At 38.8% G+C, this 27,612-nt stretch overlaps 1 protein-coding gene across 5 annotated transcripts; it reads left to right on the forward strand.

Annotated features, from left to right (window-relative positions):
• LOC113006914 (high-affinity choline transporter 1-like) lies at positions 1 to 20,586 on the forward strand. Of its 5 annotated transcripts, none has more exons than XM_026143172.1 (11): positions 2 to 70; positions 12,408 to 12,551; positions 13,265 to 13,295; positions 14,884 to 15,104; positions 15,775 to 15,888; positions 16,491 to 16,646; positions 16,928 to 17,076; positions 18,152 to 18,295; positions 19,246 to 19,399; positions 19,481 to 19,698; positions 19,792 to 20,586. In XM_026143172.1, the coding sequence occupies exons 4-11, from the start codon at positions 14,921 to 14,923 to the stop codon at positions 20,347 to 20,349; spliced, it is 1,677 nt and encodes a 558-aa protein (XP_025998957.1). In that variant the 5' UTR covers positions 2 to 70; positions 12,408 to 12,551; positions 13,265 to 13,295; positions 14,884 to 14,920; the 3' UTR covers positions 20,350 to 20,586. The 5 variants fall into 5 exon arrangements, with proteins under 5 accessions (XP_025998967.1, XP_025998957.1, XP_025998981.1 ...); XM_026143196.1 differs by having other exon boundaries at positions 12,408 to 12,516; XM_026143203.1 differs by lacking the exon at positions 16,491 to 16,646.
• Positions 20,587 to 27,612: the final 7,026 nt, after the last annotated feature.

Here is a 27,612-nt window from a genome sequence, read left to right on the forward strand (position 1 = left end):
GAAAAACACGAAATGCGCATTTTACAACAAACTTCTCCGCACTTCGGTTCCGCTACACAACCATATTCGGGTAAGAGGAGTCATTTGTACTTAAGGTGACTTATAGACGAAAGAATATGAAACATGAGCAAAAATCTGATGCATAAAATACTAATAAGTTTAGAAAATGTGCCATGTGTTGAAATTGTGTGTCTCTCGACGTTTGTTTGGTTTGGGGGGGGGGTTGGTTTTAGTTTTGTTTTTTTGTTTTTTTTACTACAACCAAAGTTCAAATTTGTCAACAGAACAAGCATTTATATTTACTGTGAGACAGGGTTGTCTACATCATTTATTTTCAAAAGCTTCTATGCCAAAGGGCAAGCCAACATAACAATGCACACCTGAGTTAATGTGTGCTCAAAATAACTCTTGCATCATAAAATCACTGGTCATTTTAATGGCATTTTTCGACATTTGTAGCATCTGATTATAGCCCGCCCCCTGCCCCCCTATATTTTTTTCTTTTTCTAAGAGAGTCCATGGACTGTTTGATAAGGCCCTAGACCGTTTGTTGCAACAAACGGTTGTGGAAAATTTAACAATAACCTGCAACACATCCAGCGAGCTTGATTTGAAGTGGGTTTAATAAACACATCGCAATGTGTAGAGAGCACCCCAGTGAAACACTAGGACCATCTCTGAATTGTGGCCACCGCCCTTACATCTTATATACAGGGACACAGACAAAGAACATTCTACAAACTCTTACACGTTGATAAGCAGAAGGAATCCCACTATCTGTTTAACGTCTCCCATTACAATGGCCTCACTGTGTTAACTGTTACGGATTCAAATATTGGGGATGGATACAAGAGGAAAAACCACAATAACAACACTGGTCCGGCCGGGTTGAGTCAAATGATGATTTTAATGATCACACGCGTGGGAGATGGACACCGTACCCAGACAGCATCAGATCTCAAAATGGTGGAGCATTGATCAAACTCTTATAGCCTCTAATGGCCCCCACCTTATCATAAAAGCCTAAATATTCACATGCTTTCTCTCACACAGCGCCTAAGCTACAACCTTGGCTCCCTGTTTATCTGCTCCTGCTGAGATGGGGCAGAAAACTCCACTATGTTCTATTCTCTTCTAATCAGACAAATAAGGCGATGACTTTCTGCGAACAGTATTTCTTATAACTCAGCAGTATAATGCATCATAAAACAATATCATTCATTCACAATAAATCAGCAGTCTAATGTAATGCAAATCAGTTTAACAAATGCAATAGTTACCACCTTCTTCTAATTCAGGAGAATAATGCAAACTAAAACTACATAATAATTCACAAACTTTAATTAGGGGTCTAACATGGCATAAAATAATATTATAATCCCACACTCCCCCTGATGAGCTCTTTAGAATAAAGAGCTCACCTACACCCTGTAATCCAGTGTGGCCGGGTTCATTTCTTCTCACTCCTGAGGCCCTTTGTCCCCCTGTTGGGCGAATCATATTTGAGATGACCTCTGTGTTTGCGCAGTTCAGATGAAAGGAAAAACTATTATTACAACAATAGCAGGTACAGATGACACTCCCCAGTCCTCCCACAGTATTATTTTGGTGCTACCTTATACCCTTCAGACGTACTCAGACTAGAACCTCTGTCCAAGGAGCTTTTAGCCTTTATTTTATTGCTGCAGCTACCAGTGCCTTCCAGTTGGGTGATCCTCTGCTCTGTCTAACCCTCAGGGGTTAGACAACCCTTCAGTTGTTGCACAGATCAGGGGATTATTCTGCCCCGATTTCAAACAACAATCTGTGTGTCCTCGGGTCCTCTGTGTCCTGTGTATCCCCCAGAAAAAGGAACAGGAACGTGTCCCCCTTTGCCCAAGAGCCTCTCGAACCTCGTTGGTCTGGTGTTCCTGGATTTCCGCCAACCCCTTCATGGTTATTGCTGTGTTTATGGGATCCATCCTTTTGAGGTGACTAATCGGAGCCCAAACGCCATGACACTTGGACCCAGTTGGTGTCTCGGCAGTCACCGTGTCTGTCTCTGCTGCGAAGGATCCCCGTATATCTGTGACCTCGTCTGGTGTCTGTTCCTTTCTCTGTAAGAGACAGAAAACCAAAACACCTCTCTTCCTAGCTCTAATAATCTAATGTTGTTATCTACTGATCTTCTGGTGATTCAGAATTGGTTTAAAATATTCAGAATGTCCCAGGGACTTATTCTAATCATATCCTATGTGTGTGTAAGCGTGTTTGCATTTAGCCCTCTGCACTCAAGGCATTTCCTACACTTTATCAGTCCGGACCATCACGCCGAACGAAGCTTATGACCTTCAAATGACCGAGTGCCAACTCATTATAAGCACATTTGCAAGGTGTGTCTGAAAATTATTAAAACCACTAATTTTAACAAAAGACATCAAAAACAAATTAGCCATTTTTAATCCTAACATTTGCTCCCCAAAAATCATGTGTTTGCTTCCGCCTACTGTCCCACAGTTTCCTCTCCAGTGTGGTAGTCAGCTTCTCATGAACACAGGCCTTTTATCTTCTAAACGCTATTCAGTTCATTTCAATAATTAATGCTTAAACATGGAAATAATGATTTATGCTTCTCACTGATTCTCTAAAAAAGTCCGGAAACCTTTTGGGACATTACTAGCCTATGTTTTACCATACCTAAGTTATTAAAAACACAAATGAAGTCATAAAAATGTTCATATAATCCTTGTTTGATGTTAAAACTCAACTTCCCCCCCCTTTTTTGACACATTCCCATGTGTCAAATCAACGGAGCTAGAAAATTAAAAGAAAAGGTTAGTGACCTCGTATCTTAGAAAGTATGAGACCTTCTCCTATCCAGTGTCGTTGCTCCAGTCCTGTCATCCTGTGCCAGGGAATGAAATCAATTTAATTGTCATGTTAGATCTGTTCAACTCCTGGCTCCGCCCAGAGCCTGCGTCCGCAGAATTGCCATGAAACAAAACCTGTATTAATATGAACTTCACTTGAATATGAACTTGTTGACACAGCAAAGGAACATGCTCTCCTTCTCGAGGACAGGCACTGACTCCCACTTATCTCCTGGAGCCAACTGTCCCTTATGGAGACACAACATTGCAGCTACAAGGTTTTGCAGATTGTTAAGTTGATCTGTGTGTAATGCTCTGAATCAAGTATGAAATATTAAATGAATGTTGTTTAATCAACTGCCACTACTTAAAAGTTAGCAAAAGACATAACTGAATAAAAGATCACAAAGAATAGCATGATATCAGTGTTATGTAAGCGCGTGCGGCCTTCCATGCCCAAAGTCACTCCAGTCCATAGATCAGCCAAACATCGCGTTGACCGTAGCCTTTAACCCTTATTAACTTGAGCACAACTCTATAATGAGCAACAAACTGAAATATGTATAAAAATGATCATGGTTACACCTGCAATGAAAGATCATATGATTATCCAGACACCTGTAAATAGAAGATTAACCTGAGGTTATAACAATCACCGTAATACAAATGTTAATGTAATGTCAAAAGCTTCAATAAATGATCAATGCAATGCTTGTTATATGATTCTGATGTAACAATAATGCTGATGCTAAAATAACAGTAAAACACCCCCTTTTTATCCCGTTTATAACCTTCACACATAAACGTTTATCCATGCCTCTTTTAATTTCACTTCCCCCTGTTTTCCCCTCACTGACCACAGCAGGGGAATCTATGTTTTGATTCAGCCATGAATGCAGCTCACCTGATTCATCACTGAGCCCCACCGTCACTGGTGTCTGACAGGGTGGCGCTGCATATTCTTCCTTTAATGTCACTATTTTCAATCTGTTAATTAGAGTGCTTAAACATGAAGTAGACTACATCCACAACAAGTCAATACAGCTGTAAATGTGGCCAATTATCAATCTATTACCAATCAATAACAAAAAATAGCTTTTATTTTATGCATGCTTTTAGTCAACCACTCACCCAGAGGATCTCCAATCCCAGAAAATTTCTTCTCCTCATTTAATGAGTCTGTCCTCCTTCCATGCCCTGGTAACTGGTCCATCCAGAGCCATATCATCTCGAAATATACATACAACAAGCCAAACCACACGTTGGTCACACCAACCCTTTTCCGCCCTGAAGATGTCCAACATGGCGTCGGACATCTTAGTCTGGACTGTCAAAGGTGCCTTTAACGCTGACTGTTCCGACAATCCATTTTATAACATTTCCTGGTCAGATTTGACAATCTCTGCACCAGGGTTTTAATAGTTTTGCAATTTTCATTAGTTTGTATTTTTATTCAGCTTCGACTTCAGATTTTCAATTTTATATCAGTTGTAATTAGTTTTTACCAATTGTTTGCTAGTTTAGTCTAGTTTTTATTTTCTGAAAATCCTTAGTTTCAGTTATAGTTTTAGTTGTTGACAAATTTAAGTTAACGGGTCCAACCGAAGAAAGTCCAACTTTTTTGTGATCAATTAACCAGTATCAGCCTCTAACTGTATCTGGCCCAATCCCTAAAGTCCCTAACTCAATTTAACAGTGTCCAAAAAAGCGCAGATACCGTTCCAAACGGTAAAGTGGTGAAACCACTAGTTATTCTGGAGTGCCCCAAGCTCCACAGTGACCAACTGACTATCCCTCAAAGAGGACAAGGCCTAGACGTCCCCGACCTTGGCAAGCGTTACCTCTGAGCACTGCGCTTCTTAGCAGCCTCTAACTGCCGTCCTATAATAATTTATAACACTTTGAAACAGCAGTCAACTCCTCGAAACAAGAGTATGACTGAGGCAGGTGCAACTTAGTGTTCAATGGAGCCTCTAACTCACAAAATGACCAATTCCCTACCAAACTACTTGAGCCTCTAACTGCGTTAAACACTTAGCAGCCTCTAACTGCATTAAACTCATGAGATTTTTTCATCAAAATCAAAACAGGCCTTCTCCAGTAACTTCAGTGAGTAGACTTTAATTTAATCATGTCCAATTTGGCACACTTTGGAAATAGATTCAACAGGTAGTGCCTTACCTTTGTATAAGCCGGCTTATGCCCACTCACGTCAGACCACTGGCTCGTGCCTGTCCGTTCGACAACCTCGGACCGTCCAAACCTCCAACTTCCACCCCAATACCACAGGACGTGCCCCCAAACTGTTACGGATTCAAATATTGGGGATGGATACAAGAGGAAAAACCACAATAACAACACTGGTCCGGCCGGGTTGAGTCAAACGATGATTTTAATGATCACACGCGTGGGAGATGGACACCGTACGCAGACAGCATCAGATCTCAAAATGGTGGAGCATTGATCAAACTCTTATAGCCTCTAGTGGCCCCCACCTTATCATAAAAGCCTAAACATTCACATGCTTTCTCTCACACAGCGCCTAAGCTACGACCTTGGCTCCCTGTTTATCTGCTCCTGCTGAGATGGGGCAGAAAACTCCACTATGTTCTATTCTCTTCTAATCAGACAAATAAGGCGATGACTTTCTGCGAACAGTATTTCTTATAACTCAGCAGTATAATGCATCATAAAACAATATCATTCATTCACAATAAATCAGCAATCTAATGTAATGCAAATCAGTTTAACAAATGCAATAGTTACCACCTTCTTCTAATTCAGGAGAATAATGCAAACTAAAACTACATAATAATTCACAAACTTTAATTAGGGGTCTAACATGGCATAAAATAATATTATAATTCCACATAATGTTCCACATGCATGTAAACTAGTGACAGGAGTGCTCTTACTATAGTAAAGTGAGAAAGTGATATTACTATAACTAATGTGATATGATTAAATATGTGATTAATAGATGAGAAAAGAAATCTGCCACCACATTCCACCCTTTGTGATACCACAATTAAGAATTAAAAATAATTAAGTATCGCATAAAAACACATGGAAATTTCTTTTTTGTACATCAACACCATTGTGTACTCAAAGAATTCACAATGTGCATCTTCCCTATAGTCAGAAGGAAACAACAAATTCACATTTTATGGTCATCTTCTCTCCATCTAAGTCTCCACCCTTTGTTCGAAGGATGGAAGTTATATCATAAAAGAAAACACAATATGAGATGATATTGATCATCATTATCTGCAAAGAAAACTTCAACCTTAGTTACATCAAGCTGCTCTCTCATAAAAACCCATTGTTAAGATAAGGAAGTTTTTCAGTGTGTGATATATCTTCCCACTTTATAATTAAATCTCCCAATTTATTAACTGTTTCTGTAAAAGACCCTCATCCCCCATGTTATTAGGGATTGAGGCACACATGCCTCGCCAAACATCACACACAATCCTTTGTGCCATTTGCTTTGCCCTGTCCAGATGTTTGCCATCAAGGACAGTGAATATGTCTGAATCTGTAGGTACCACAAACATATACTAACACTGATGTTAGTGCTTCTCGAGTTTTAAAGTAAAACCCAAAAGTAGCCATGAATTTCCACACAGCCAACATATATCAAACACTTCTGAGCTACATTTTACAACAGAATTATAGCTCTTTCCTCTCTGTCTATGCAGTGTACTGTACTCTTTACTATTGTAGAGCCATCAGCCCATTTAAAAGGTGTAAACCTTCTCAAGGGCATTTACAATTATCTTTACTGTTCCTACACCAGTGATTGGGGAAACCAAAACAACCACATTTAACTCTCTAAACCTCCTCGTTTAGGTGCTTCCAGCATGTTTGAGGTCTATCAAAATCCCTCAATGAAATGTGATGAACCAAAAATCCTATCTTTATGGTGTCAAATGTGTCAAAATTGAGTACACATGTCAAAAGAACTCACAACTGTTGTTACTATGTTTACTCAGACAATGAGGGCCTAATGCACTTACGCATCAGGAACTGACATGTGTTGCGAAATCAGTTTCACCCCGGTTCGTTTTATTCCTCGAAACTTCCAGAGACGGCACCGGAACTCAGTAGTTATTTCACAAAACCTTTATTCATGTTCATTTAAGCATGCACTTCTAGAAGGGAAGACGAGGCCGATGTCCCTCTGCAAAATCTTCACCCCTTTGTTAGTTACAGCCAGCTTTATAGAGGCGACCCTATCATAAAACCCCCATGGTGTGCTCCAAACTCTGTCTGTGTGTATGCACGAGCACATGAGTGCCTGTGTGTGCGCGTACCTGTATGTATGTGTGAGTGCACGTGAGTGACTGTGGGTGCGTAACAGTTAAAGCACTGTGGGTGTGTGTCTCTATGTACGTGACTCCCTGCCGGTCATAAAAGTCCATCTCCCTTCCAGACCACAGTTATCCAGTTACAAATGTTGAGACCCCCACCCAGGTATCCTCTGGGGAATTTCCACTCAGCATTAACTCCTCTTTGTCTTACTTTCACAGTTCAACTGGGGGAGGGTCTCCTAAAATCTACTCCTAAGTTCATGACACAGTCAGGCCTTTATTTATATCCAGGGCAGTGTCACTGTCTCACAATTCTATATCCTATCTAACACATTCCTAAACTCTAAAATAAGCTAAACATTCCTACACATGCTAGATAATCAATCTACCTACCCTACAAAATGCGCACAAGTTGCTGTAAAACTTGCATGCTATAACTACTCCAATCACTTTTACTCATGCTCAGAACTCTAACAGAGTTTGTGATGTTCGGAGAGTCATGTAAATGCATGTCATTTATAAAATGATTATTAACGTCACACCAACGACCACCTTAACTTAAAAACACACTAAGCTTTCCAGGGAAACTGATTGGCTGTTTAAGCAGGTGTTATCTGCATTCATTCGCTGATCCCTCTTAGGTGCCACAGAGTCTCACTCTTCAGTCGCTGAGTTGGAGCTTGGCACTCCCTTGTTGGAGGAGGGCGCTCTTTTCACCCCTCACCCTCTCGTTCCAACGCAGCTTTATGGTTATTGCTGTGGTTCTGGAATCTTCTCATGATGACTAGTAGGGCCCCAAACCGCACGACCTTTGACCTCAACCACTGCCTGGGCTGTCAGCTCTGCTATGAATGGTCCCTGCTTCTTGCTGGGTCTCTGAAGACTTCTGATCAGCACCCAGTCTCAGTCAGGAGATTCCACCCTTGGGATGATTTCTTCCAGCAATACTCTGGCTGCTGCACCTGTATCTCTTTACTAGGAGGAAAAACTTCTAACCATTTGGAAAACATGTCAACCATCATCAAACCACATTTTCCTTTCAGTTCAGTGAAGTTTACTTATAGATCATCAAAGCCTTATCTGAACATGGACTTAACCCCCCTGTAGAGGTTTAATACCTGTACATGAACTGTTAATCCCACAAATCACAGTAAAAAGCCATGGACAACATCAGGGCTTCTCCTCCGGAGTAATTTCACTTCAGCCCTGTAACCCTGTGTTAAAGAATAAAATCAGCATTAATGTCATGTTAAGTGGGCTCTAACTCTTGGCTCTTCCTGGAGCCTGCATCCACACCACAGTTACCTAGAAACCAAAATCGGTGAGTAAATACAAACTTCACACTTACAAACAACTGTAGGGTCATAAGAGTAATAAGGCATCCAACACCACTTACAAAAGTGCGCCATATGCAGTTTATTTCCCCCAAATCATTAAAACACTACTGTTACCATAATTTGCCCAAATCATGGATCATCCCATGTGTTTAATTAAAACTACTGTAACCAGTAACTTTTCTTAAGTAATGTCACTCACTTGTTTTCACACTTTGAGCTCAACACCTTAAAATGAATAAAGATATGATAATGAGCCCCACACTAAGATGTTCTGTAATCACTACACAACCTGCTTCATTTCACTCATGTCTGCCTGTGTGATGCCAGAACCCTTAGAGAGGAAAAAACAAAACAAAAACCATTAGCCAGTGGTGTGTCCTCGCAGGTCGGGCCTGGATCAACAGATTCCAGAGGTGTTGCTGTAAATCATGTGGTCAACCTTCCTAGTCTGTGAAAGGAGTGATACTGATTTTAACACAGTATGTGTTTCACATTGAATACACATTTTCCCCCTGTAACATTTAACATTTGATTGATTGATAATACTTTATTTATCCCGAGGGAAATTGGGTTAAGGCTGCCAGCCGTGCCAGCGCCATCTTACCCTTCCAACCATACATACATTACACAAAACATCACATGGGGAAGACAGGTCAGAGAGGTATAACAATGGAAAATGCACCACATGAGGAAAGATAAGGAGAAAAAAATAACTCTCCCCAGACTGAGCTCCAACATTGAGATCAGTTTGAGAACAGGAAAAAAAACACCTCTGCACATAGGGTGGGTAAAGGGTGCAGCATCGGAAGGGAATAAGCATAGAAGGCGTTTGGAAAGGTGTGTGTGTGTGTGTGTGTGTGTGTGTGTGTGTGTGTGTGTGTGTGTGTGTGTGTGCGCGTGCGCGCGCGCGCTAGTAGGCAGGTTTAATGGCTGTGTGTGCAGTGGAGCTGCAGATTCAGTAGAGCATGTCCTTAAACCTGCCTTTCCTTCACATTTCTCTGTTTATGTGTGACATATTTAATATCATTTTCATCACTACTTATTAACACTTTCCCTCTCTTATTCTTCAATCCACATTTTAACACATCTCTTTCCATCACTCTTGGTTATACACACACACACTTCTCTTTACTGCATTCCTCAGTTTCTACACACTTTATACTGCATGTATTCTTTCCCATATTTCTGAAAGAGAAAAGAAAATCATGCAACCAAAACCTGGATTTGATCCTGCACTTACCACTGCAACAAGAATACCCACTTGAATATCCAAACTGAGTTTCTAGGAACCTGCACCCAATAATTGCAGCTGTAAGGAAGCGAGGATTTCCCCGTCGGTCCGATAGAAAAAGTCCTCCCAAATCAAAACAGCTCACCGTTGCAGATCCTTTGCAGTGCCTCTCTTGGTTCTTTTAAAAATTCCTGCATGTGTGATTCGGTGAAGCATACCCCCCGGTTCTCCCTTTTTGAAAACAACGGTGGGACTGAGGCAATTTTACCTCAGGATGGCCAGTCACCGCGTGCCCGTGATTCAGCAAAACTCACCGGAGGAATCCTGCCCGACAACGCCAAATTGTTGTGGAAAATTGAACAATAACCTCCAACACACCCAGCGAGCTTGATTTGAAGTGGGTTTGATAAACACATTGCAATGTGGAGAGAGCATCCCAGTGAAACACTAGGACCATCTCTGAATTGTGGCCACCGTCCTTACATCTTATATACAGAGACGCAGACAAAGAACATTCCACAAACTCACACGTTGGCCCCTCTCACGGGGGAGCTATACCTTCTCCCTCAGAGAGAATTATGACCTTGTTTTCTGCTTGGCCGTCACCTAAGGATTTACATCCCTGATACGCAGAAGGAGTCCCACTATCTGTTTAATGTCTCCCATTACAATGGCCTCACTGTGTTAACGTTCCACATGCATGTAAACTAGTGACAGGAGTGCTCTTACTATAGTAAAGTGATATTACTATAACTAATGTGATATGATTAAATATGTGATTAATAGATGAGAAAATAAATCTGCCACCACACGGTCTAGGTGCATCTGGTTCAGATATAGCGCTTTCTCAATGAAAGAAGCCAAGTTTTTTCAAAGGTTATTAGGTGTGCCAGTGGCAGTTTAGGGTCTGACCAGTTTTATTTGGTCTGAGGTCTGTTTACACCCTGAGTAAGGCTCAAGTTGTCTTCCTGAAAGGGCTATAACTGAGTTCAAGGATGCAATTCCACGGTTATCTCCTTCGATGTCATGTGCCAGCACAATGCAGAGCACTGTTTACGAACCTGGATACAGTGGCTCCCCTGAAAAAAGCCTGAAATCTTTGCTTGACTCCCTGGTATAACTGTGCCTGGCAAACCTGCGCCTTAAAGCAGATAAAACGTAAGCTTGAGAGGAAATGGCATCTCATTAAGTTAGAGCTTCATTTAGCCTGGAAAAAGAGTTTGCTGCCCTTGCAAAAAGTCCTGGTTGAAGAAAACAAGAACAACCCCAGGTTTCTTTTCAGTACTTTATCCAGGCTGACAAAGAGTCAGAGCTCTGTTGAGCCAAAAATTAATTAAACGTTAGCTTGCTCAGTGCAATGTTCAATACTGTTGATCACAACATTTTATAACAGATTATAGCATGCTGTAAGAATAGTAAAATAATAAATGTACTGTGCTGCAGTGGGTTGAATCATATTTATCTATTAGACTCTAATTTGTTCATGTAAATGGAGAGTGGAATCTTGGAGTCATTTTTTTGACCAGGGTATCTCCTTTATTTTGTATAATTTAAAAAATGTGTTTAATTATTTCTAAAATTAGAAACATCCTGTCTCAAAACTAGTTAATGAATTTATTACTTCTAGGCTGGACTACTGTAATTCATTAGTATGTGAAATTAAAATATTTTATCACAGTAATGCTGACTTAAAAAAAAATAGTGACGGTTTATTTCAGCATGTTGGCATCACAAGTGAATAATCTGATAACAAAAATATCATCACAGCCAAATCAACATACCCAGTGTACTTTACCACTCAGGCTTTGAGCCATCAGGCAAGTTTTTATGTTGAACCCTGCCCAATAAATGCCCCTGACATAGACTTAACTCCAACTCTGACCCTCAAACTGGCTTTTGAAAGAGTATAAAATATTAGGGTCAGCTAAAAAGTTGTAAGTTTGGAAGATTTATTGTACATCATGGGTCTAAATAAATTCTGACACCAAATATGCTGACAAGAGAACTTTTTGTTTATGTGTATTTTATCTTTAGTTTATAGTGCCAGTTGACGTCAGTCACACATGTAGCCTAGACAAGCAGTTCGTGAAAAAGCGGGAACAAGGTCATAACTGTTCTTATTTCAAAACAATATTTTTACATATTTATAATATTTATACATAAACATTAAGTGAATAGGGAGTCTGTAATCTGTAGATATAACAAGGGTTACCGTGTCCACAAACGGGTTATCATAGATACAGTATGTAAAGTAATCATATTTATACTCTTAAATAGACTTCTTCACTGATGAATTAAAAATTCTGAGCGAATTACGTGATTTTGAAATCATGTGACATTCTGAAGAATGAGTGCTGCTCTTTTATGTTTTTTGCTAAAGCATAGGATTTTGATTGCACTGTAACAATGTCTATATTTTAGATTGCATCGCAACTTTTGCAGAAGTCAAGACTCTAAATACTCCTTCAGCCACAAATCCATTAGCTAAAAGTTGAAATTCAGTAAAACCTTTATCTGTCTCATTTATTAAATCTAATTATTTCCTCTGGTATCGCTATTCCTAAACAGGCACTTTTTTCTGCCTGGAAATGATCGTAAATTGCTGGTTCCTTTGAGGTATGTGAGGAATGAGAAAACCTGTCCAGCCGTAGATTTTTTTGTGTCTTATCTACAATAGGCTCAGCCCCCTGTGCCACAAGGAGACTTAGACTGGTTATGAGACAAACAGAAAACAAAACAGTCAGGCAGAGACAATAGGAACGCAGTCCTGGAAAGGATTCAGAAAGGTACCAGAATACCCACACTGCCACCAGCTAAGCAGGTAATTAGTGTTTGACTTTGATTTTCATTGCTTAAACCTATCACAGTTAGCAAAAGCTTCTGTCTATATTTGCTGCAGCTGTTGACTGTAAATCAACTAAGCTGGTCTGATAAAGCAAGCGTGTGTTTTAGTTTGGCACTTACTGGTGACTAAGATTTAAAACAAAGTAAAAGTGTAAAAGTTTACAAATAATTGTCACTGTATCACTTTTTAATCTACACAGAAAGGTCACTCAGATCAGGTTTTACTGCTGCATTATCACATCTATATTATGCCAAAATGCCTTGATATGGATTTTATAAAATTATTTTTAATAGCTTTCATGACAGTTTGTAACAAGTTTTTGTAACAAGGTGAAGGTAATGCTTTACATGTTTACTGTTCCCAATGCTTTTCCTTGAACGCAATGTTGGAGAATAATTAGATATATCCTTATGAAATAACTACTTCCCACCTAACCAGTACTCTAGATCAGTTAGGTGTTTTTCAGTTGCCAAGGCTTTTTGTAAATTATGCGGTGTTCACTCTGTTTTCTTTTTTTGTTGCCTCTATGATGGTGTGATAAAGAGAGGGAAATCAAACAGGCAGACTTTACACTGTTAAAACTTCCTCTGAAATAAAACAAGATTTTAGAGCTGTGAACTTTGTTCAAAGATGTACCTCTTAATGACTCCTTTTATTAATAAATGCAAATTGTGTTATTTTTGTTCTAGCTGTTACTGTGAGCAGGCTCTAATGTGATAGGTGAGTGAATCTTTTAAGGTTAACAGAGTTGAAAGAAAAAATGCACCCAAATTGCTACAGGCAGGCTATGGCTAATGTGTCAAAGTGTCTAACATGTAGCAACAACCGTCAAAATCATTTTTAGCTGGGAGCTCCTCCTATCAGTAAGGTCTAGCAGCAGAGCCAAGCCAGTGGATATTTCTCCGGAGCTTTCTAGAACGTATAGAAAAATCCTCACATAGGAAACCGGTTTCCTATCCTCACATAGGAAACTCTCAGTAAGAGAGCTAAGGGCTGTAAGGTGGCCTTGACATGCAACAGTGTTTGTGGTGGTTGTGTGAGTTTGACTGTGGGAGTATGTTGTGTGGGTAAGCTGCAAACAAATTTCCCTTTTTTTGGGATTGATAAAGTTGGACTGAATCTGAATAATAAACTATGTGACACCGTTTTCAAGTTCACAAGACAAATAATTAGAAGCAAAGCAACGCCCACATGGTTCGTGTGTGTGTGTGTGTGTGTGTGTGTGTGTGTGTGTGTGTGTGTGTGTGTGTGTGTGTGTGTGTGTGTGTGTGTGTGTGAGAGATATACCTCCTGCTGACCAAAGGGTCATAAAAGCAGGAGCAACATCACAAGAAGCAGATCTTCCAGATAGGATGTATCTGCAATAAAACATTACAGCCCCCCCACCCACAACCTCGAGAATCTGGGGGGGGGGGGAAGGACAGTGGAATTCCTTTCATCAGAGTTGGCAAGCGTAAAATGACATGAATGATTTAACAATTCACTCTAACAAGTTCTGATGAAGGTTTTCTTTTACCTGCCATAAACTGTCACCTAAATAGCACTCCCAAAATCACAAATAAACGAATAAATGTCCCTTTCCAATCGTTTCGAGTATCAATCATTGAAAAACTAGTGAAAATATAAGAAGATTTAATGGAACCCCCTGATCTCAATCACACTCCGTCTTTAACCAAGTGAGGCCACTCCTCTGTCTCTCTAACTGATCCTATTTCTTGATTTGAATTAATTCTGCTTTCTTGATGATATTTTAGGATAGAAGATGATTCTGTACTGACTGAATACATTTTTAACCGCTTTCACTAACTTAATAACTAGTAAACAGTAAAAATAAATGTAACTAACATATGGTCTAGTATTTAGAATTCTGCTACATTGGTTGTGACTGTCCTGACAGCTTATTCATCTACAGATATCAGTTTATAGAGCTGTAAGTATAATTACAGTTTCTTTTTTCCATTTCCAGCCTTGGTTTTCTGCACACAGTTTTGGAGACATGCCAATATAAAACTAAACTATAGCTGAGTAATTCAACCAAGAGGGAAAAGTCTTAAAAACAAACCTTACATTGTGAAGGAAAATTCCAACCCCAATCAAGAGCTATTCCGGGAGTTGTGAGAAACTGTCAAACATTTACTAAAATCTAATCAAACAGTAGCACCCCAGACTGCCCTTGACTGCCCCACCCGTATCACATTACAACTGATAGTTCATAGTTGGAAGCACAGTTTGTAGGAAATGTTAGGATTGAACTAAACATTTTGCATTTGAAAAACAACTTATTAATTTATTTATTTATTTTCATCAGTGGATCCACGTTTTGCCAGTCATCAAGGCAGCACACAATGGCTCTGAACATCCCAGGGCTGGTGGTAATGGTGGTCTTCTACCTGATGGTGCTGGGCACTGGTCTGTGGGCCTCGATGAAGTCCAAACGGGTGCAGAAAAGCAGCCAAGCAGCCCGGACAGAGGTCACTTTGCTGGGAAACAGAGGGATCAGTATGGTAGTAGGAGTCTTCACAATGACCGGTGAGAGTGCATGTTTGTAGATATTTGGCTGTTATTGTAGCCACTTTCATTGAGTGAAACTGTGTAAGAACATTGTGAAGCACAAAATGAGTATGTTGTTGCATGAGCTCATCACAGTGCAGCTTTTGTAATAGAACAAGTTAAATTCTCTTCTAACTCCACCAAAGTAAATAGTTAGTAAAGTAGCTGGTGAACAACAACCTGTCTCTCTTTAACAGGGAGTCCCCCGTTTGACATTCTTTCAACAAAAACATGTGCAGCTATTAAGATAAAGGGGCTAGCCTGTTCGTATGTAAAAGACAACAAACCTTTCTTAATACGGTTATTTTAAAAAATGTGTTGTTGTGCCTAATTTATTACATATTACAGTGAAGTGGAACCATTAAGCTTAAGTCGGGCTTTTTTTTTTTTGGTTTTTTTTAAATTAATATTCCTTGCTTAAGTCAATTTTTTTTTTTTTTGTGCAATTGAATTCCTACATTTTGAGTTACACTAAGACACAGTTAAAAGAGAAAACAGATGTTTTTAAAACTTCATCTCATGTGCAAAAGTGTTCACACCATCAATTAACTGCTTATCAGTAGGCAATATTAATTTAGAAGCCTCTTTACCTGAGCCTGAAGGTCACGGTGTAATTCCTCTATGTGTGTTTGTGCTGTGCTCTCTGCAGCTACTTTTGTTGGCGGGGGCTTTATCGTTGGTCTGACAGAAGCAGTGTACACACCAACTATGGGGCTGGCCTGGGCAGTCATGCCATTAACAGCAGCCCTGTCTTTTATTGTTGGTAAGAGTTTTAATAATAACACCATTACCTGTATAATTTCTGCATTTGCACATGATTTCCCATTTTCTGACGAAAGCGGCTCATGTGTGCGTAAGGTACTACACTACAGACTTTAATCATTATGATTTCCTTGTCACATACTTGGTTACGCCTACAAATATCATATTCATCTGAACTATTAAGTAACATCTACAAAAACGACCTTTTTCAAAGCAAGGTTTTTATTTCTAGATATTACTTTTAATGTCTAAATCAGGAATGATGTGTTTTATAAGACAAAGGCGTATATCTGTGTGGAAAAATATGATTTCTATATGATTACTTTAAATGTGTTTTACATAGGAACGCCACAAATTTTCACAAACACTTTTTATGCCTCTAGAGGAAGCTGTGCAAAATCATAAGGAAAAATCTAAAAACCTACCTTTTCTAAATTAGGCTTTGAAAAATACAGGCCAAGCATGTCTTATAAGGAAGTGGGGACACATCTGTGCAAATTAGCGTAAAATGTGATTCGCATAAGACTATGAATGAATCTTAAAGAGGAAGTCCACTGATTTTCAGTAGTGGATGTGAAGAAATGTGTTCTACCTGTCGTTAAGGTGGACTTTTCTTTGCCAAACCAATGAGAGAAAGAAAATATGTGACAATGATGGACCCATTCCAGATCAAGTATGGAAAGTCAATAAGTGGAGCTCTGTCCGTGGCTCTGTTAATTTCTGATCTAATCTGGGTGACAGGAACTCTTATCGGCTTAGGTGAGTGATACCCACATAACTTTTGTTTTCCTTCTCTAGTAATAAGACCTGCAACTGAATAATTTCCAGGATAGAGACAAGTGTTTTAAGTTTGGCTGCTATAATAGTTTTAACTGCATCCAAAACACCTATACAACAAACTAGTATGATAGTATTACTGTAAGTCATACTGACACATGCTGTTGGTGTCATCCTAAAGTGACTGAACTCATTTTCCTAAACTGAATGAAGGTAATTCTGATACATGTGATTCTGTATCATTTACTGTGTTACTTTTATAGGAGCAACAATAAGCGTGGTCCTGGATTTATCCTACGCTGTTTCCATTTGGATCTCTGCTGCTGTAGCCATCATATACACATTAATGGGAGGTCTCTACTCTGTAGCCTACACAGACATAATACAGCTAACACTCATTTTCTTCAGTATGGTGAGTTCACTTGCATGGGAAACCACATCCCTCCTTAATAAAATATAGGGAAACTGTGTTTAATATAAATAAAAGAGCACAATTAATGTAAATACTTTAATAAAGCCTGTATGGATTTGAAAATACATGAAAACTTAGTTGTTGTTGTTTTTATGGTTTTTTTGTTTTTTTTAATTTGATGGCACTTCACTTTAAAAAAAAAAGTAATATATGCATTAATGTCTCCAAACTCATCAGATTGTGTTTATAGCAAGTTGGATGTTCCCTCTGCTCCTTGGCCATGAGAAATACAAGATCTGTGGCTTTGAAAAAAAAATATATCAAACTTTTATTTATGCACCACAGGAGAGGTTTTCTTTCTATCCCCTTAAATTATATTAAACATCAGTTTTGTCTTTGTGAGTTTTGATCTGTGACTGATGGTGCTCACTGGACACAGTTTTCAGACTTGAGGGCCTGAAGGTCTTTAATCGTTTGTTTTCTGGCTCCTCTAGATTCTCCAGATTGTCTGAATCTTCATGCACATTATGTACTAAAGATGATGAAACTGGCAATTATTTGAGCCGTTTCCCTAATTATACATTTCTCCCTTAACTGTAGTTGCCCTCGTCCCACCCCTTTTTTTTTTTTTTTTAAGCGTGTTGTAGCCATTAAATTCTAAATCAGCCTATATTTTTTGAAAAACAGTAGATTTTAATCTGAGGTTGAAAGGTTAATCTTTATGATAAATGGTTCTTTACCTTCTGGAGCATGTGTGCTGTGATTATGCACCTTTTCCTCAGCAGCTTTGATTTATCCCAATGTCAAAAAATACACAGCGTTAACAATGCCCGTCTGGGCCATAAACAGTTCGCAGAAGAGACTCCTAACCACAACAGTTTCAACTTACTGCTTATAATACAGGATTGGAATGGTTTCCAATATATTGCATTGTATTTGTATTACAATTTTACAGTGTTTTTACATTTTGCATCCCAAACTTTTTGGGAACAGGGTTTTAATATAGGCAAATCTAATGTGATTGTGAACATTGTAACTTAGTCTTTATGTCATTGGATCTTCTTCTGTTCTGCAGTGGCTCTGTGTCCCCTTCACCTTAATGAACCCCCACTCTATGGACATTACTAAGACTGCTTTCAACTTTACCTACCAAGCCCCCTGGATTGGTTCTGTAGATAAAGAAAGGCTATGGAGATGGATTGATAATTTCTTATTATTGGTAAGGCCTGCATTTATTTTTATTTAGGACTGAATTTATAAAAGCAACAAACACAGAAAAACATTAGCAGTTGCAGAGACCAAGACAGATTTCTAGCACTAGTCTCTTGATGGGTATTAAAATATCTAAATGTTTTTAAAATAAAGGTCACTAAGTACAAACAATCATCCAAAATAAACTATGTGAATGACATTAACATGCTTTGCAGCATTCTTTATTAGCACACACACGGTTGCTGTTCAATCTGCTTTAAAGTGATTATTTAAGTAATTTACAAAGTTATCAAAACTCAAACCAAGCAGTGACTCGCCTATAAATGGATCCAGGTCAGAGATGGATCAATGAGGTTCATAAACAAAATAAAGAACAGGGTCTCCCTTTAAAACCAGAAAAAACTAAGGATATCAATGTGGACCACGATATTCATCTTAGAAAACATGAGTGGAGAAATTGTGGTTAACAAGTGAACTCGATCAAGTTACATTCAACAATATTCAGTCATTCAGCATTAGGCCTTCATGGGTATGAAATTGTTTGCATGATGTAAGCCTAATGATGTAATGAGGGGGGGGGTAAAGGACATAGTTTTCATTGAATTTAATGATTATTAATACTAAAACTATAATTAATACTAGAAATGTTCATTTACATTCAAGAGACCTCCGAACAAGCACTGAAACTCCAAATAGACATAAACAATTAGTCTGACGAGAAACAAATGAGCAAATGTTTCAACCTATAATGTGTACTCCATGTGAACATTATAAACCTAAAGCACACAAGTTAACTCAAGATGAAATAAACAGTTTGTCATTTGCTGAGTGCTAATAAAATACACATAATTAGAGATACAACTAAAGTTGAGAGATTATAAACTAAAACAACATTACCCTAATAAATGACTAACTAACAAAATGAACGGCTAACTGTCACACTGTCATTTGTTTAAGGCTTTAGGTAACCTTGGATATCAGGACTTCCACCAGAGGACTCTGTCAGCCTCCTCATCAAATACAGCCAGGATCACCTGCTTTATTGCAGCTCCACTTATTTTTGTACTTGGAATCCCATCTGTGTTGATTGGAGCAGTCGCAGCATCAACAGGTACAACAACAGAGAAATATATTTAATAAAATTGTTAAAATATATTTTCATTTATTTGTACTTTTTATGTTTTTATGCCAGATTGGAACATGACCTTATATGGCTCCCCATCCCCCTTCAAGCGAGGAGACGCTGGTCAGGTTCTGCCAATTGCTCTGCAGTACCTCACTCCAAACTACATCTCCATCATTGGTATTGGAGCTGTAGCTGCTGCTGTGATGTCCTCAACAGACTCTGCACTATTATCTGCCGCCTCCATCTTCTCATCCAACATATATAAGAGCATCCTAAGGACCACAGTAAGAGACCTGAAAGAAGAAGATTCGAGTTGTGGTTATGTCTTTTCTGGTTCAGTTTCCAGATTTTATTTTATTTTGGGGTTTTTTTTGCAGGCATCAGACAGGGAGCTCCAGTGGGTGATCCGTGTCACTGTGGTCCTGGTGGGCGTGGCTGGCACATCGCTCACCTTCCTAAACAACAGCATCATGGTTTTTTGGATCCTGGGCTCAGACATAACCTACACCATCATGTTCCCTCAACTAGTCTGCGTCCTCTTTTTTAACATCTCCAATGGTTATGGCTCTATCATGGGCTTGCTAGCTGGAGTGTTGCTGAGATTGCTCAGTGGTGAACCATCCATAGGGTTACCTGTTGTCCTTCACTTCCCAGGTTGCACTCTTGAACATGGCATTTATGTCCAGCGCTCTCCGGTCAAGACTATCTGCATGTTATCCGCTATCTTTGTTACTTTGTTGTTCTCCTACCTGTCATCACTGCTCTTCAACAGAGGATTGATTTCTGAGAGGTGGGACGTATTCAAAGTGAAGGCCAACAAACGATCACAAAAATTAACATTAATGAGCAATGGCATCATCGAAACAGACAAGGAGGAGAAGCCTGATGGTCAGAGTGAAACTGAACTAATACTAACCCCCAGTCAGTTGGAGTGACAAACTAAATGATTTAGTGGGATGCAGATGTGTTTTTAGAATAGAATAGCTTTTTATTGTCACTGTTACAAGAACAATGAAAGGCAGTTTGGCATTTCTCCATGTGTGTGAAGTACACAATAGCGTAAGTATTTACACAATAACAGAAAAAATTTACATTTACGCAAGAAAGATATGTAGAAGTTATACATACACGCACATACATACATATATGCATCCGTACATACATACACACATATATTTCCACATACACGTCTACATTTATATACATACACATACATGCCATCTAACTAGTAGGTGCATTGAGAGGTGCAGTGTGATCAGTGATATTGCACATTGAGAGTGTGTGTGTGGGGGGGGGTGCTGTTGGAACTATATTAGCTAAGGTTATAATAAATATAGTTTAAAGAGGTAGGGGTGTTGGTTGCATTGAAGTATAAATAGAAATACGATTTACAAATAAGGTGTAATGTCCATGAGTGTTGGCAGTGCAGTTATCCTCCAATCAGGGTCAGAAGGCTCTCGATGGTGGAGCAGTAGATGTTTACGAGCAGTCTTTGGGGTAATTGGGCCTGACGTAGTTTCCTGAGGAAGTACAGCCTTTGTTGTGCTTTCCCTACCTGGTGGGAAATGTTTGTGGACCAGGTAAGGTCGGCCGAGATGTGGACTCCGAGGAACTTAAAGCTTTATACCCTTTCTACCTCCTCCCCATCAGTGTAGAGGGTAGAGTGCTCAGATCGCTTTGTTCTTCTGAAGTCGATTACCATCTCCTTGGTCTTGGCTGTGTTTAGATGCAGGTTGTTGTCGTCACACCATTGCTTCAGATGCTGAACCTCCTCTCTGTAGGCTGAATCATCATTGTTGTCTATCAGTCCTATGACGGTGGTGTCATCAGCAAATTTTATAATGGTGTTACTGGTGTGGATTGGTGAACAGTCATGGGTGAAAAGTGAGTATAAGAGGGGACTGAGGACACACCCCTGTGGGACACCCACATTCAGAATGAGGGTGGTGGAGGTGTGCTCTCCCATTCTGACGTTCTGGGGTCTGTTGCTCAGGAAGTCCAATATCCAGCTGCACAGTGAGCTGCTGAGTCCTAAGTTGCTTAGTTTATTAACCAGTTTGTGGGGTTGAACTGTATTGAAGGCAGAGCTGAAGTTATTGTGATTTATTATCACACCTTCTGTTTTTATGCCAGATATTTTGTGAAATGATCATGTTTGCCACAGGGCCTTGGAAGAATTCATGGATTCTTCCAAAGTCATCCATTGTTTATAATCAGTGCATGCTTTCTGCATGCAGTATATACATTTCTTAAAATTACATTGGAGTAATTTCTTTAAATACATTTTACTAGCATTTGTTTAACCGATTGTTACTAATGGTGAATGATACTAATATAGTGTTACTTCAATAAAATTCCTAAAGTTAGTGGGAGGTAATACATGAATCACATAATGAATATGAGTCCATTCATATGTATGAATCTTATGTAGCATTCATGCCACTGGACTTCATTTTGCTAGATGGAAGTATGAAATGGAAGATGGATGCTCGCAGTAAAGTGCTTCCTTACCCAACAAATTATGATTTGGGAAAACAATTAAAAATATTTTTGGACTTGCACTTGTGCTACAATCAGCTGATTTCAGTACGTGTGGAACTGAAGAGGAAGATGGGGGGCAAAAGTGTGGATATGGACATTATTTTTTATTTTTATTGCACAAAGGAGAAGAGCACAGTGGGGAAAGTGCAAACTACACTAACAGTAACTGCATTATCCTGCCAACACAACTTCGGCTCTTTGCCAGCTCCTGCTAGGACAGCATGCTAACACTAAGCTAACCAAGAACCCAGAGTGACTTAAAGCTGAGTGAATCCTGACCCCGCCCAGCAGCCAGACCCTGAACTTCAGCAGGTAACATCTGTGACGAGCAGTCAAGCTGTACCTGTTTCTACCTGTTCATGTTACTAAAGTAGAATCACTGTGGAAATTACTGTGAAGTTTCTTTGCTTTGTTTTGTTGGCTTTGTGTTCACATGTAAATGCTTTGAGAAAGATCATATGTGTGTCCTTATTAGGATTGGGATATGTGTTGGTGTGTGGGGCTGTAGTCAGTAGATTTATATTGATAAATGGTAATTATGAGACTATGCGTTCCATGTAATTTTACGGAAAAATGCTGATATAATGTAAAAAGTAACAAATTACTGTCTTCTGGGCGCAATTACTTTTAGTATCAACACCAAGAGTGGAAATACTATCAATATGCACAAACGTTTCTCATCCACTCGTCTTCCATATGGTGCTTAGTGATGATGGTGACTCTCAAAGTGGAGGCAATGAGAGTTGATAATGGAATCAGAATCGCTAAATTCTTATGAATTCTAGTCGTACTACAGGACAATTTTTCACTGTGCCAGAGTCTATGTTAAAAAGCTCAGGTACAGTATGGCCTGTAGCATTGTATGGTAGATTTTTTTTTATGATTTTTTATTATTTTATTTTTTTTTACCTGCTTTGTGGTGGCAGGGCACTGGGTTTACTGTCAGTGGTTTCATTCACAGTCATGTTGGACCTGTAGTAACAAACACATGGTTTACTGGGATGTAGATTTGTGTTATAATGTTAGAATGAACAGAGAATTGACATTTAAAGTACCTTTAACTGTTAATTCTGAATTTAAAGCCATATGAACGTTATGTAAAATCTATATCTCGGGCATGCATTCTGCAGTATTTAAGTGTTGGTGTTAGCATGCCCACATACCACTTATTTAAATAGGTTTGTTGTGCACTGATATAGGGTACTCATGTCACCACGTTCCTCACATCTCCCAGTGTTAGTATGGGCAAGGGTAAGAATCTGCTTCTTTATATGCCTTGATTTCTTTGTGCCACACTTACACATGTGACCACATGTGTCCTATTCATGACATAAAAATTCACACTAACATTTCTGCTCTTTCTTACACGTCATGAGATGTTTGAACATGCTGATATGGTAGATTATGCAAGATTTCTCTTATGCTTTTATATTATCTAATATATTATCAGAGGACCTCAACATCCTCTGGAGTGGAGGATGTTGAGGTCATTAACTCTGCAACTGAAGTGAGTTTTGTAACACAATCACACTCATTTTCAAATGTGTAAAAATTACACAATGTTAGACATTTTATAGGCAGTCACCACAAGAGATATAATTGGAAAGATACACAAATACAAGATTATAGAACTTCTAGCATTGGTATTTAATGAAAACTGTTTTCTTCTTTTTTTTTTTTCAGTTTAGCTAGTATTTATATAGGTTCTCATTGTAAGGTAAAGATCCTACAATCACACAATTCTTATTCAAGCACTTGGCAACAGTGGGAAGGAAAAACTCCCTATTAAAAAAGAGGAAGCCGCCAGCAGAACCAGGCTCAGGGAGGCAGCCTTCCACCATTGTCTCATACATGAAGCTGTATAGCCAATATTCAGAACACGTGACACAAGTGTAGAAAAATGGCAAGCCTTTAATTCCTGCTCATCGAAAACTAAAAAGTAATCGCAGATCGCAAAACCAATTCAACTCCAATTGCTCCACAAAAGTTGTAATAAAACTCATCCAACAGAAGTCATGAAACAAAGACTGAAGAATAACATGTAAAAAGCAAACTAAGACGTGAAGGAATAATAAGTAGATATAGAAAGTCCACAAATGAAAAACATTGGGTTAGAGAACCCAGGACCATGAAATACCTGAAAATTCAAAGGGAAAAAAAGAACAGAACTCAGACAGGAAGCATACTTAAACCAAAAAGCAACTAAGAAAACTCTAACGTGATCATGACAGGTGAGATAAAAGACAATCTATAGGAGATTATTCCTGTGTTTAAATTTTTTTCTTTTCTTTTTTTAATGCTCTGGTATTTTGTTGTGAAGCACTTTGTGATCTTTCTCTCAAAAGTTGATATAGAAATTACATTTTCTATCAGTCTGAAAAAACTGCTATACATACACGACTAGAATCATCCGTGACGTTACATGCCAATACTGCTGGTTGTATAACATCATTGCATAATGAATAATTGGTTGACTGGCATTCAAGCACTCAGCTGATCCTGATGGTATACATTTATAAATGGTTACAATTTAAAAAATCTTTCAATTTCATGTTGCAATATGTTTGATACACGTCCTAGGTTTAAATTCGCCAGCTGGGATTTCTGTATGTTGCTTGCACACTGTAACATCAGTAATAGCTGAATTTCTTATGTAAACGCTCATTATTTTCATATAGTTATCAAATAATATTGAATATTACTTTTAATTTGTTTGTATATATTAAGTTTAGCAGCAGTAAACGCATGCTGGTTCCGTATCAAAGTAACAAACTTTGAGACCGCACTAGTACTTGGAACTGGATGAAAGATTCCAGGTGCAAGTACAGGCTTGGTTGTTTGCGACATCACTCATGTAGTTTCGTCACTTTGAAATGAATCCTTGCCCAGTGTACAATGAAATCTTTGTTCCGCTCATGCACAAGCCACACCACCACCAGTGTTTTGGCCAATTTATGGCATATCCAGCATTCTTTTTGAATTTTGTATCCTCATGCCTATATTCAGTGTTGGGAAGGTTACTTTTAAAATGTATTCCATTACAGATTACATGTCCCAAAATGTATTTTGTAACATATTCCGTTACGTTACTCAATAAAAGTAACATATTCTGAATACTTTGGATTATGTAATTTATTATCATGCTTTTATACAACTACGTGAATGTACTATTGCTGTGTGATTTATTAGGCTACTATTATTGAAGGCTACTCGGCATACCAATACCAACTAGATTTTTGAATCTTAATATAAAATGAGTAACAGTAGGGTGTATATCAGGTAAGGCTGCACTTCTTTGTGTGCGTGCGTGCGTGCGTGCGTGCGTGCGTGCGTGCGTGCGTGCGTGTGTGTGTACTAGGCCACCTAAATATTTAACCTACAGTGATACATTGAAGCAATGTTTGTGCTGATGTTAAAGCCAAAGGAGATTTGGAGCTCTACAGTTATTAAGTCAGCAGAGTGTTGGTGACTCATCATTCAGTAACCCTGATTTATAACTTTATGTGGTCTGACACTTTGTGGCTGAGTTCATGTGGTTCCGCAACACTTTCACTTTGCAGTAATACAATCTGAAGGTCGTTGAATGCTTAGCTTTGCGAATTTTGTTTCACTCCTAACTTGTTGCAATGGCTGTATCTTCTTACAGAACCATGCTGGAATCCAGTGAGCTCTTTAGAGCTACAGATTTGTTCACAAATGTTTGTAAAGACAGACTGCATGGCTAGGTGCTTGAATTTTTCATTTAGTGCTTCCATGTTAAATAGTCTTACTACCCACATAGCAACTGGAACTTCTTTGGGCAGGCAAACCTGTTTAAACCTGTTTTCCCCCTAAAAAAGTTAGGGCATTGTACAATTTAAATAAAAGAAAAAAATATATGCTTCATTCTATGGGTACTCACCAATAGATTTCATTTTAATAGATTTTTGGATTTATATTTACAGGAAAAAATATATGACAAAGATTATAATGAGAAGTGGAATGTTTTAATGTATCTATAACACACAGTGACAGAGCTTCCTTTATCAGACACTGTGAATGCCGTTTCTTAGTAGTAAGGTAACGCCTAGATTCATACAAGACTTTATAACAAGACTTGTATGGACTTGCTGGCAAGCCCATAAAAACGTTAAAGGATGCTATTTCATTCTCCTTAATGTTAGATGACCTGATTGGCGACAGAGGACAGCTAGCGGTAGCATCCTGGTGTAGCTCCTGTTTTTTCTGTTTTTTAAAATGGGCTCTTTCTTGGCATTGTGGAGTAATTGCCAAATGCAATTGTCTATTAGTTATCAATCTGAGTAGACAGAGGAATAACAAAGTGCATCAGGTAGAGCAATTTATTCAAGCAAGTCCCACATAACCGACTTTTTGTTTCCTCTCTCTCTCTCTCTCTCTCTCACACACACACTCACACACTCACACACACACACACACACACACACACACACACACACACACACACGAGGCATGGCCAAAAAGTGTTGTGAGTCGAAAAAACCCCTATGAAAAACACTTATTTTCCCCGATATCCGATCCAGTAATTTAGGTCAGGATGGGACCGATACTGTATATCGAATCGGGCCATCCCCAATTAATACTCATGAATAATGTAGTTACCATCGTTGTGCCATGTGTGGAAAAACATACTACAAGTCATTTGATAATTAGTAATGCACATTTCTTGCAAACCTGGAATTGTTACCATTTTTTTTTAGTCTGGTCTATTACTAGTGCTCTATCACTCTTGCCAACCTTCAGTCCAGCTCAACAATCCTAAAGTTGTAATTTTCCACTTGTAAGCCAGTTTTCAAAGAGGTGTGGCTTCAGCCTCATGGACGCAGCGGTATTTATTGGTATGAAGGATATGAAGTTTACACACTTTTATGGATGACAAAATTTTGTGAGAAACTTTATATGGATCACGCTGAGCAGAGAAATAAAGTAAGCGAGTACATGTCGCTGCCACTGCTTCTTTGCAGAGGTTTCAGTCTTCATTAACGGGTTTGCAGTTTGATTTGGAAAAAGAAAATGCCTTTAAATTGAGCATTTCAAAAATGACTGCTGACAGTGCTTTGCAGCTACTACGAGCCAGTGTTTTTAATTTTCATTGTACTAAAACTAGCAAACAAATTTAGACAGTTTTTACAACAAAAGATACATAAAACTAATCTTTATGCTGTTTTTTAAAATGAAAGTAACAACAGATGCAGCATCTAAAAAATAAAATGATGTTGCAGGGGGTGACCACAGACACCTTTTGATCCCCTCTTGATTTATTTTTTCTCCAGTTTAAGTGGTGTTAGCAGTACTTTTATTGTGAGTCAGTACCTGCAGCCCATCAAGGTTCCACAGGTAGTGCATCTCCTTCAGGAGCTGTGAAGGTTTGCTGCGTCTCCCAGCACAGTTTTGGGAGTGTGGAGATATCAGGAGAGGGGCTGTTAGATGAAAGGGCTAATATCTGCGCTTACAAATGATCTCCATTAAGCGTGTGTGTGTGTGTGTGTGTGTGTGTGTGTGTGTCTTTAGAGAGCATTAATTTGTGAAGTGAACCTACCTACACTTTTCAGATTATCTGAACAGGGATGTGCTCTGATCTGAACTATTTATTTTTCCTTTGTGTTCTGTTTGTGAGCTTTGTAATTGAGCAACACCAC

Source organism: Astatotilapia calliptera, chromosome 2 (assembly GCF_900246225.1).
Source record: "Astatotilapia calliptera chromosome 2, fAstCal1.2, whole genome shotgun sequence".
NCBI lineage: Eukaryota > Metazoa > Chordata > Actinopteri > Cichliformes > Cichlidae > Astatotilapia > Astatotilapia calliptera.